General features: G+C 46.1%; 2 protein-coding genes across 6 annotated transcripts in view; both read right to left on the bottom strand.

Moving 5' to 3' along the window:
• Window positions 1-203: 203 nt before the first annotated feature.
• On the bottom strand, window positions 204-1,496 carry LOC109901786 (lens epithelial cell protein LEP503-like). 2 transcript variants are annotated; one of them, XR_004212135.1, is made up of 2 exons: window positions 716-1,333; window positions 204-494 (listed from the first exon to the last, which is right to left on the bottom strand). XR_004212135.1 is itself a non-coding variant. In XM_031838063.1 (2 exons), the coding sequence occupies exon 1, from the start codon at window positions 1,012-1,014 to the stop codon at window positions 823-825; it is 192 nt and encodes a 63-aa protein (XP_031693923.1). In that variant the 5' UTR covers window positions 1,015-1,496; the 3' UTR covers window positions 204-494; window positions 784-822. The 2 variants fall into 2 exon arrangements, 1 of the variants encoding a protein (XP_031693923.1); XM_031838063.1 differs by having other exon boundaries at window positions 784-1,496.
• A 1,339-nt stretch (window positions 1,497-2,835) lies between these two features.
• Window positions 2,836-12,243, bottom strand: part of LOC109901647 (SHC-transforming protein 1-like) — a 30,296-nt gene continuing 20,888 nt past the window's right edge. For all 4 annotated transcript variants that reach the window (XM_031787430.1, XM_031787431.1, XM_031787432.1 and 1 more), the window contains 9 exons: window positions 11,892-12,011; window positions 11,552-11,605; window positions 10,153-10,204; window positions 8,882-9,008; window positions 8,608-8,758; window positions 8,275-8,332; window positions 6,761-6,880; window positions 6,244-6,488; window positions 2,836-6,119 (listed from right to left, as the gene is read on the bottom strand). In XM_031787430.1, coding sequence (XP_031643290.1) covers window positions 5,991-6,119; window positions 6,244-6,488; window positions 6,761-6,880; window positions 8,275-8,332; window positions 8,608-8,758; window positions 8,882-9,008; window positions 10,153-10,204; window positions 11,552-11,605; window positions 11,892-12,011 — 1,056 coding nt within the window. In that variant the 3' untranslated portion in view covers window positions 2,836-5,990. The remainder of the gene's footprint in view (window positions 6,120-6,243; window positions 6,489-6,760; window positions 6,881-8,274; window positions 8,333-8,607; window positions 8,759-8,881; window positions 9,009-10,152; window positions 10,205-11,551; window positions 11,606-11,891; window positions 12,012-12,243) is intronic.

The raw sequence follows: 12,243 nt of genomic DNA, 5'->3' as shown, positions 1-12,243 counted from the left end.
CTCTCTCGTGTCGCTCAATGGGCACACTTTCAAATTGATTGACACTCGCAGGTGATAAGAGTGGGTATGCAAAATATACCATACGCAATGCTTTTCCGCTGTTGAGTGGTGCAACCTGACACTATGATGACATTGGCAGATGTCAGGCTCTACTTTCTTGTTTCTCACACACACAGCACCCGACTCCGGTTAGCACACACAAACAAAATCAGATATAGTTTATTCCTTTCATATTAAGACTGTACAGAAATTAATACAACTTGGAATTAAATGTGACCTAAGCAGCATCAAAAGCCATGTCCATTGCCTCACAGGTTTGGTTTCTCCACAGGTCTAGGATCAGCTGATTGGTGTTAAGACGACGCTTCACACACACTGCAGGTCTCCAGACCGACTGACTCAGGATCAGAGAATAACAGAGATCCTCTGATACACCAGGAAGCACATCAGTTTCCCAAGCCTCCAGACAGGAATACAGAACTGCATCATGGGCACTAAGAGGAGCAAATCCACACACCAGGGCCATATAATACAACATGTAAACCATAACATACTACACAGTCCTACATACTTGGTAGAATATTTTACAGGTAACATGTACCGTAGCTGAAAGGAAATTATGTTGTCAGAAAACAGTTTGGCAAACATCTTCTATTTTGGAGTCAAACTATGTATTCCCGTATCTACTGTATGTAATGACAAGACTCATACTTACACCGCTTCACACTCTGTTTTTCTCTCCCCAGCTAAGATGTTAAACACAGAGGAGAAAGAAAACCTCACCCTCGTGCCCCTGTCTCCCTCTCGTAGTGTCTCAGTCAGTCAGTCCAGTATCTCCTTGATGCACCAGCAGCAGAGTACGAAGTAGAGGCACTCCTTGAGGGACTGGATGAAGCCGTAGGCAATGTTCCCACCAAGGAAGTTCTTCCCTCTGCCTAGGCCCATGGCCATGTCACGCAGGTTCTGCCCGAGGGAGGAGGGCATGGCCTGGGGGAGAGGACGCTGGGGGTGCATGGCTCTGTTGCACTGCTCCACACAGAGGACAGGAGGAAGAAATGATAGAAATAGGAGATGAGAGGAATAAGGGTCAGGTCAATCCCAGAGGAGTAGAGGAGGAAAGGAAGAGAAGACCAGGGTTGGACTGGGTGTGAGTGGACAGAGAGCTCCTGTCCAGAGAGCTCCTCCTATAGTGACATCAACACTACCAACACCAGGGGGTGTTCTCTCAGCTCCTGATCTTTCTCTATTCTATTCTTCTACACTCTGGAACACAGACACACCAGTCACCCCTGGTTATGAAACATTCTGTTCACTGGCTGTGGGTGTGTTCTGCACCCCACCACCCCTCTCTCTCCCTCCCTCCAGCGCTCTCTGCATCTCTAGGGTTTTTGCCAGTCTGGAACAGTCTCTCCCTATGTAAAGCCTAATCTATCCACCACACCTACAGTACACCCCTCAGGATAGTTCCAGTATCACCTGCTCAATGCAGCTCTACTGTAAATACGCACAATATGCCTCCTCTCTTTGTCCAGGACTGTGTGACTGTCTATTGTTCCCCTCTTCTGGTAATCTGTGTTTTGAACAGGTTGAAATAAGTAAGCCCCACTATTCTGATTTCTATATTGTTGGATGACTACGTGGTGGTCATCGTCCAGGTTGAAATGATTCTGAGAATGGCAGCTATAGGACATGTTATCACCAGAGGTCTGAATATAGAACATTTGCTGACATGGACCCTGCACCAATGCACATTCCCTACTGTACACCTTGGCACTTAATGTAGAGGCACAACTAGCCTCTACCTCCCCCCTGTGGTAACTCAACTAGCCTCTACATCCCCCTGCGGTAACTCAACTAGCCTCTACATCCCCCTGCGGTAACTCAACTAGCCTCTACATCCCCTGCGGTAACTCAACTAGCTTCTACCTCCCCCCTGCGGTAACTCAACTAGCCTCTACATCCCCCTGCGGTAACTCAACTAGCCTCTACATCCCCCTGCGGTAACTCAACTAGCCTCTACCTCCTCCCTGCTGTAACTCAACTAGCCTCTACCTCCCCCCTGCAGTAACTCAACTAGCCTCTACCTCCCCCCTGCGGTAACTCAACTAGCCTCTACATCCCCCTGCGGTAACTCAACTAGCCTCTACCTCCCCCTGCGGTAACTCAACTAGCCTCTACCTCCCCCCTGCGGTAACTCAACTAGCCTCTACATCCCCCTGCGGTAACTCAACAACCCTCGTACTCCCCCTGTGGCAACTCAACTAGCCCCGTCCTCCCCCTATGGTATCTCAACAAGCCCCTACCTCCCCACTGTGGTAACTCAACTAGCCTCTACCTCACCCCTGCGGTAACTCAACTAGCCTCTACCTCCCCCCCCGTGGTAACTCAACTAGCCTCTACCTCCCCCCTGCGGCAACTCAACAAGCCTCTACTTCCCCCCTGTGGCAACTCAACTAGCCTCTACCTCCCCCCTGTGGTAACTCAACTAGCCTCTACCTCCCCCCTGTGGCAACTCAACAAGCCTCCCCCTCCCCCCGTGGCAACTCAACAAGCCCCATCCTACCCGTGGCAACTCAACAAGCCTCGTCCTCCCCCTGTGGCAACTCAACAAGCCCCGTCCTACCCCTGTGGCAACACAACAAGCCTCCCCCTCCCCCTGTGGCAACTCAACAAGCCTCGTCCTCCCCCTGTGGCAACTCAAGTAACTTCTTCCTGCCCGATCCTGTCTCTTTCCTTGTCCTGTCCTCTCATAATCTCCTTGGTCGTCTCCTCGAAGTGTAGAACTTCAATTAAAACAATATATAGTCTTCACCTGTATTTAGCAGAATAAATAAGTAAAGGGGATATGTTCTATTTAATAGTTATGAATCAACATTTAAGAAAACACATCACAGGAGACCAAATAGTAAATCCAGAAACTGCATTTTAAAGCCAAACTCACCAAGAAAGATTCATGAAATATGCATTTATATGCAATCTGTGATTTCAGATACAGGTGTAAACAGATGTATTTCCCCCCCAAAAGAACAAGAGTATTACAACAGAACTGTAAAAAGTAAAAAATTAAATCAATATTTGTGAAGGCTAATTGAAAATAACCCTTTGGCTTTCAAAACTCAAATTAAAAAGTACATCAAAACAACAATATAGAAACTTTAAAAAATGATTTCCATGCAACAAAGGCAACTGTGATGAACAATGACAACGCTAGAATGTTTCACAAATTATGTAGAGGATAGATGATTCCTTTTACACACACACCTTAGGGCTTGTATAATTCTTGTTGCCTATCCAGGACCTAGTCACTTAAACAGTCTGTGACTAACACAGCTGTCCCTCCTGTGTGTTTGTGACAGAATGAAGCAAAGGCCTCACACACAGAGCACAAGTGCCACCATGTAAGAACTACACTCCCAATCATAAACTCTGATCATCCACACATCCTCTCTCACAACACACACACACAAGCACGATGAGAAAGATGAAAACAATTACCTGTCCGGGTTCAGAGAGCCCTTTCTCATGACTAGAGTTGCAAAATTCAGATAACTTTCCCCAAATTCCCCGGTTTTCCAGAAATCCTGGTTAAAATAATCCTAGAATTACACGAGCGAATAAACAGGAATTCCGTGAATCCTCCCTCCAACCAAGATTTCTGGAAAACCACAGGATTTTGCAACCCTACTGATGAGACAGAAATATTTTGTACAGCAGGTGGCAGATCCCAGTTTACTCTTCACTTCCACGTTTACAGTTTTGTTTCAGCCTCCCTCAAAAACCTGGATATGGTTCATTGGCTAGAATCAAAATGAATTGGATTCAGAGAGAAAAGTATTCTGTGGGTATTACATGTGAAATACAGTATCTGGTTCTGTCCCACCCATGTTATTAATAACATCTAAACAATAAAGACTTTCATTTCAGAACCAAGAACTCAAACCAACCAATCAGATCTGATGTTATTTACAGGTGGAGTGGAAATCCCTCCAGTGAGAGCTGCGACATCAAACAACCGTGACAACAACAAGTGACAACAGGAAGTAAGAATGAATGTGCAATAGAGGAGCGGATTGGCATCACTGGACCTGGGTGGTGAGAGTCAGTGTCCTTTTTGCAGAGTCTTTGATGGACTGAGAGACCATGTGACAGGATCCAACGGTCCACTACATTTGGATTAAGTACATCAACTGACTGTACAATAAGCACAGTACATTAGGTGACAGACTGGAGTGGAGTGAGGTGACTGCATCGAAGAAACAAGGCACGAGTAAAAGATACAAAACATATCATGAAGAGAAGGAGGGAGAGGATGATTCCTCCACGTTCTCTCCCTCTACTAATTCCAAGGAAAACAACACGTCAAAGTCCAACCTCTGACCAACGTTCCCAGTTTTCCCTGCAGTGAGCTGAGAAGAAACACATCACACACTAATGCTAACGCTAAACGCTAATCTCCTGACCAAGTGTTGCAGCACATTTGGAGAGGAGATAAATTCATTGCTTTGAATGCTCTGGAACGAATGCTTTTGGCATTAAACACACTTCATCCAGTATGCCCCCCATCCTCTCCACTCCCCACCCGTCCAGACAAGAGACATGGCCATAGATTGTCAAGGCAAACAGTTATTAACAACAATTCCATTGAAAAGCAAGAAAATATTGGCATTAATACGAACTACGATTCCAACACAGCACCGATTAAATTGTGACAGCAGCATTTGGGTTGACTGTGACATCGTCGTAGAATTGGTTGTGAGCTCTTTCAGATGACATCGTGTCTAGGTCTGATGACATCTCTAGATGTGGAACCTCCCCCCGGCCTCCTGCCTCTTCCCAGTCTTCTCTCCATCCCTCTCTATGTAAAGACACTATACTCCCAATGAAAGTACACATGACAGATACAGACTAGCACACTGTATGTTGGTGTAGGAGTCATCTCCATGGTTTCTGCTGCCCCAGTCCAACCAAGTCCACTTTCTTTGTCATGATCAGGACAGAAAGGTAAGACCAGTCCCATGCAGACAGACAGGGAGACCAGTCCCATGCAGACAGACAGGGAGACCAGTCCCATGCAGATAGACAGGCGGATGTCAGATGGGCATGAATCACATCCTTTTATCAAACTCCACCTTCAGAGGCCAGAAAGAAACCTTGTCCATATTTGGACAGACGGAGACAATGGTTGTTGGCATAGCAACCCCCTTTTTGCATACAGAGACGTCCTCCGTGACATCACCAGGTATCACTCAGGGGGTCAATGGTCAAAGATGAAAGGTATTTTAATGGAAATGGCTTGAGGGTGAGTGAGGGCCCTGATTGGTGTGGACACAAAAATGTCTATGCATATTAACAGGAGGCCTGATCTCAGTCATGATTGGTTATTTATGTGTTCCACTGATATTTGATTCGCTGTTCCTGTGTTCCACTGATATTTGATTGGAGGGTCCATGTCTGAGCTCTCTGATGAGTCCAATCATCAGACAAGTCTTTGGAGTGCTTCTGTGACAGTGAGAAAAACTGTTTCCTCTGCTATGTCTGGATCAAGACCTCTCCCCCCATCCCTCCATTCCTTTCTCTACGTTTCACTCCTCCCCTCTAAGGTGCATAGTCCTCCTTTACTATGATAGAATCATTCAGAAATGATACAATGGCATGATTGAATTAATAATGCTCAGTTTTTTACTAAATTGTATTAATTTCTGTCCCGATGAGAAGGAAAATAAAGTGTTCCTAGGTGTTACTCCCACGTTCTTTGGAGGGATGGAGGGAGTGGACCTCGATGACGGAAGGATGAACAGAAGGAGGGATCACGGAGGTAACAGTGAGTCGTCCAGGAGGAGAGAAGGGTGTGAGGAAAAGCAGAGAGCAAATGATTTTGGCAGAAAGAGTGATAGAGGTGTTTTTTTTGGCTTTCCTTAATGTTGGCAGCACTGCTTATGTGTGTAGTGTTTCTGAGAGTGTGTGTTGCATTGCTGTATGTGTGTGTGTGTTCAGGGCCTGTGCTCCACTGGTTGTTGCAGACACACTTCACTGCCTGCTGATACGATGGGAAGTCTGTTGTCCATGTGGTAACTGATCAGGTGGCTCACACTCTCAAAGTGGTGGTCTTTGGTACGTACCTGAGTAGGACAACACACACACACACACACACACACACACAGACAGAGATAGAGAGGGTCAACAAAACATATCACAGCTTCGGGTGGCTCGCTCTAACTCAGATACCTCTCCCTCCCAACTCACCACTCCCTCTGGGTCGACCAGTAGTAGGTGTTTGGGCTGACCCCCCTGTTGTCCAGTGAGGACGTACTGTCCAGGGGTGGTGCCTGACTCTCGGACCAGGAAGTCTCCGTCACGGGTCAGCAGTCTCTCAGCCTGCCTGCGACTCAGGCTGCCGTGGAACCAGGCCTCGCACTGCAGCTGTTCCACCAGAGGGGGCGCCGCTGAGACCCCCAGACCTGATACACCCAGGGAATCATCAAATGGCTCTGAGAGGAGAAGGAGAGAGGGCAGAGCGAGAGAGACGTTGTGAGACCATATGACCAGACCAGATTCATTATTGATACATTCAGGATAACAATATTCTAATTTCCCCTATGTCCAAACCCAAATGAAAAAACTAATGACTTCTACTGTAGTGTAATTACTGCAATATAGCTGATCACCATTCTAATTAGTCTTATCTGTGACTGCTATAGACTGCATGGCCAGTTGATGTATTGTATACAGACTCTAGCTGATAGGGCCAACTGGGACTCACTCATGTCGAACGCATCTCTGTGAGCATTGCCATTGGCTGCAGCTGTTGTGGGGCGGGGTTTATCCACATTGACGTATGAAGGGTCATCACACAGGTCCCGCCCTCCCTCCTTTGCTCCCACTGAAACAACCAATCAGAGGAGTTTAATCACATAACTGTTTGTCAGTATCACCTGGGAGGTGTTCGGGGATGGGAAACATTTAGAGCAGAACAGATAAATAGAATATCTGTTCTGCAATGTCACAGATAGAAGAACCCAGATAATTCACAGGATGTATAAATCTGAGGCATCCGTTTAGAAATTCTTCTCACTACAACTACTAAGGACATGGTGATGAGAGGAAGTCCAGTGGGAGGAGATGGAGTTAGATGAAACCTACTACAACTACTAAGGACATGGTGATGAGAGGAAGTCCAGTGGAGGAAGTGGGAGGAGATGGAGTTAGATGAAACCTACTACAACTACTAAGGACATGGTGACCTCTAGTGGACAACCAGAGACCTACACAACCAGAGACTTTCTGTTTCTAACTATTCGTCACAGACGGATCGGGCGATTTCAGCAGAGCGAGTCGACAAAGACATAAAAGCGTAAATATGTACATTGCATTTCTAAATCTGAATGAGCGGGTGTTAGGGTGCTAAATATCCATATTTACGATTAACGTATTATTCAACTGCATGTACGATAGATGAATTCCTCTGTCTCTTTCTCCCGCTCTGTCTTTCCCCAGCCCTTTCACTGTGTAACCAGCCGTCATATCGGGTTAGTCCACTAGGGACTTTTCATTGCATTATGTTAGTAATCAACGTATAATCTACCCTGTGTGTGTGTTAATGTCAATCTGTGTGATTATTTAGTTAGTCAGTAAATAAATAAGCCGGTTTGTGTATCGCTGAATCATCATGCAGACTAGGGTTGGTGCAAGTCAACAAGGTTCAGAATGAGACTGATATGAGGTAATAATAATTCATGGATGACTAATATGATAAAGGTATATTCTGATATTCTTCAGTCAATTCAGGGAAATGGTAACTCATTAAACAAACTTTTTCTGTGGTGCCCCAAGATTGCTAATGAGTTAATTGTTACGTCATTAATTTAATCACATAATCATTTAAACGTAGTAAATGTATTTAATTAAATAATTGTCATAGCATTAATGGTATTCACGTCACAACACCCTATGGGAACACAGAGACCAGTTGACACACACTGGTCTAGAGCAACACACACTGTCCGAGAGCAACACACACTGTCCGAGAGCAACACACACTGTCCTAGAGCAACACACACAGGGTCAATCTGACTCATTTCCTCTCACTGTGTCCGTGTCATTCTCTCACTGAAAGTCATTGTATTGTGTCACCTCATATCCTTTAGCTGTGTGTGTGTGTGTGTGTGTGTGTGTGTGTGTGTGTGTGTGTGTGTGTGTGTGTGTGTGTGTGTGTGTGTGTGTGTGTGTGTGTGTGTGTGTGAGAGAGAGAGAGAGAGAGTGAGAGGGATGGCTCACTTGGTAGAGGGGGAAGCGGCTGCTTGTGAATATCATTCTGACCCGGCTGTCCATAGGGCTGAAAAGACACACCAGAAGCAATTAGGATACAGATGGAAAAACATACATTACACTGACCAACTGATGACACTCACATACACACACACACTGTGAGGTGAATAAGGTGAGAGCCAGAGAGAGTGGAAGACTAAGGCCTGCTGTGATGTGAGAGTGAGACTGGGTCAGATGATTAGCCTACATACTGAACTGCCCTCTCTCCCCTGGAGCTGCAGACTGGATTCAATACAATGGACTAACAATTACTTGATATGTGTGTGTATGTATATATCTCACCAGCGTAGCCCCAGGGCGGGCCCTCATGTCCACCAGTCCCCCAGGAGGAGGTTGTTTCCCGGGGAAGTTATTATAGTACGGAACATCTGCAGGGGGCGGTGCTCCCTCATCTTCCTCTTCCTCCCACGCTGAGCCGTCAAACGGAGCCATCCTGAGAAAGGGGAGAGGAGTTAGAACTCAGGAGTGACACACACACACACACACACACACACACACACACACACACACACACACACACACACACACACACACACACACACACACACACACACACCTGTCATGGGGGGTGACTAGTTTGGGGGGGTTCTTCAGGTACTGTTTGAAGCGTAGTTCGAAGGCCTGCCCTATGGTACTGATGACTTCCTGGGCCAAGCCCTCCGAACACTCCAGGATATGACACGCTGGACAGAAAGGAAGCAGAGAGGAGGGTAAACAGAGGTAAGGAAACAGAATATTGGCACTGCCTCGCTGTCCAAAGAAAGGTACTGAACAGGGATTTGATGTGCTGCTGGATAAATATATTGAGTTTGTGTTTATTTTTACAGGGACAGTGCACATTAATCAATGTTTCAGTAAAAGTGCCAGTTTTAGCCAGCTGGCTAATTTTCAACTGCAGTCCCTGGGCAGGTTATTAAAAACAATTACAATATAGACAATCAATGAGCAGTGAGCACACGCAGAATAATATAGGACAAGCAACACGTAGCATGCAGACAAAGCAATAGCACAAAAAGCAACAAAACAAAATACATAAAAGCAACAAAGTGGAGGGATGACATTGATGTAAGGTACTGAACAAGGACTGGATGTGCTGCTGGATAAATCTATTGGAGGGATGACATTGATGTAAGGTACTGAACAAGGACTGGATGTGCTGCTGGATAAATCTATTGGAGGGATGACATTGATGTAAGGTACTGAACAAGGACTGGATGTGCTGCTGGATAAATCTATTGGAGGGATGACATTGATGTAAGGTACTGAACAAGGACCAGATGTGCTGCTGGATAAATCTATTGGAGGGATGACATTGATGTAAGGTACTGAACAAGGACCGGATGTGCTGCTGGATAAATCTATTGGAGGGATGACATTGATGTAAGGTACTGAACAAGGACTGGATGTGCTGCTGGATAAATCTATTGGAGGGATGACATTGATGTAAGGTACTGAACAAGGACTGGATGTGCTGCTGGATAAATCTATTGGAGGGATGACATTGATATAAGGTACTGAACAAGGACTGGATGTGCTGCTGGATAAATCTAGTGGAGGGATGACATTGATGTAAGGTACTGAACAAGGACCAGATGTGCTGCTGGATAAATCTATTGGAGGGATGACATTGATGTAAGGTACTGAACAAGGACCGGATGTGCTGCTGGATAAATCTATTGGAGGGATGACATTGATGTAAGGTACTGAACAAGGACCAGATGTGCTGCTGGATAAATCTAGTGGAGGGATGACATTGATGTAAGGTACTGAACAAGGACTGGATGTGCTGCTGGATAAATCTACTGGAGGGATGACATTGAGTCTCACCTCTCTGGTTGACTGGGTCTTTGGCCACGTATGCTACATACTCTGCTGTGTCCTGAGGGAGAGAAAAGAGAAGAGGGGGATGGGGAGGAGGAAGAGAGGGTGGGAGGGGTAAATGAGAGGGAAATATGAAGAGGAGGGTGAGGAGAAAAGGGGAGTCAGAATGAAGAGGAGGGTGAGGAGAAAAGGGGAGTCAGAAGAGTGGGTGAGTCAGAAGAGAGAAGGAAGCAAAGACATTTAGTCGGAAGAGCTATTAACACACAATGATCTACAGAGGAGGAAGAGTTATTAACACATAATGATCTAGAGAGGAGGAAGAGTTATTAACACACAATGATCTACAGAGGAGGAAGAGTTATTAACACATAATGATCTAGAGAGGAGGAAGAGTTATTAACACACAATGATCTACAGAGGAGGAAGAGTTGTTAACACACAATGATCTAGAGAGGAGGAAGAGAGGAGGAGGAAGAGCTGGAAAAGAAAGAATACATGTCTGAGGAAGAGAGGTAGGGAGTCCCACTGACGTGGATGAAGAGTAGTAGATGGACAGAGTGAAGCAGGGAGAGAGAGAGGCATAGAGGAGTAGATGGACAGAGTGAAGCAGGGAGAGAGAGAGAGAGGCATAGAGGAGTAGATGGGTAGACAGAGTGAAGCAGGGAGAGAGAGAGGCATAGAGGAGTAGATGGGTGGACAGAGTGAAGCAGGGAGAGAGAGAGAGAGAGGCATAGAGGAGTAGATGGATGGACAGAGTGAAGCAGGGAGAGAGAGAGAGAGGCATAGAGGAGTAGATGGTCAGAGTGAAGCAGGGAGAGAGCGAGAGAGGCATAGAGGAGTAGATGTCAGAGTGAAGCAGGGAGAAAGCGAGAGAGGCATAGAGGAGTAGATGGATGGACAGAGTGAAGCAGGGAGAGAGAGAGAGGGGCATAGAGGAGTAGATGGATGGACAGAGTGAAGCAGGGAGAGAGAGAGAGAGGCATAGAGGAGTAGATGGATGGACAGAGTGAAGCAGGGAGAGAGAGAGGCATAGAGGAGTAGATGGATGGACAGAGTGAAGCAGGGAGAGAGAGAGAGAGGCATAAAGGAGTAGATGGATGGACAGAGTGAAGCAGGGAGAGAGAGAGGCATAGAGGAGTAGATGGGTGGTCAGAGTGAAGCAGGGAGAGAGAGAGAGAGAGAGAGAGAGAGAGAGAGGCATAGAGGAGTAGATGGATGGACAGAGTGAAGCAGGGAGAGAGAGAGAGAGAGAGGCATAGAGGAGTAGATGGGTGGTCATAGGGAAGCAGGGAGAGAGAGAGGGAGGCATAGAGATGTAGATGGGTGGACAGAGGCAGAGCAATGAATAGAGTGGGTATAGAGGATGGATAGTGAGGTGAGCGAGGGAGAGGGCTATATGACTCACTGGGTCTCCTCCAGAAGCGAAAGAGATGGACTGCATGTGATGATTTGCAATTATCTGTGAAAAGAGAGAGAAAGAGAGAGAAGAGAAAGAAAGAAAGATATATTTTAGCATGATAAAGAGTTGAGTTGTAGAGGTGGAGAGATAGAGAGATCATGTTTCTCCATTCAGCAGTATGGGTTGGTTCCATTGACAGTTAGATATAGTGTATACTAAATACCTAACTGACTGGATGATGTAATTAACACCATGTAACAGTCTGTAATAACAAACCCAGATAGCTCAATAACAACAAACACTCATTCAGGATCCATGCCCGAATGTGCTTGTGTGTGTGTGTCACCTGTTTGCAGTCGGAGGCCAGCAGGTTGAGGCTGCTGGTAGAGACCGTCAGGCTGATGGTCATCCCAGCAAACTGCAGGTTACGTTTCCCCAGAATGGACGACATACAGCGAGACGACGGCTGGAGGGGGAGGGGAGGGACATTCATGTTAAACAGAAGGCCAACAGGGAAAGGAAGATCTCACCAATAAGGAAGATTAAACAGAAGATATTCTAAAGGATAACAACAGAGCATAGTAAACGTACTGTACAATATACAGAGAAGAATGTGTGTGTGTGAAGGCAATAGAAAGGGAGAAGCATGTCTGAGCCGTGTGTGTGTGTGTATATGGAAGAACAGCTGCAGGCTGCCA

The sequence above is a fragment of the Oncorhynchus kisutch genome, linkage group LG13, assembly GCF_002021735.2.
Source record: "Oncorhynchus kisutch isolate 150728-3 linkage group LG13, Okis_V2, whole genome shotgun sequence".
Taxonomy (NCBI): domain Eukaryota; kingdom Metazoa; phylum Chordata; class Actinopteri; order Salmoniformes; family Salmonidae; genus Oncorhynchus; species Oncorhynchus kisutch.
This window is presented reverse-complemented; position numbering and strand designations above follow the sequence as displayed.

Bases quoted from the DNA above. Each gene is read 5' to 3' on its own strand.
- LOC109901786 (XM_031838063.1), bottom strand. From the start codon at position 1,014: ATGCACCCCCAGCGTCCTCTCCCCCAGGCCATGCCCTCCTCCCTCGGG.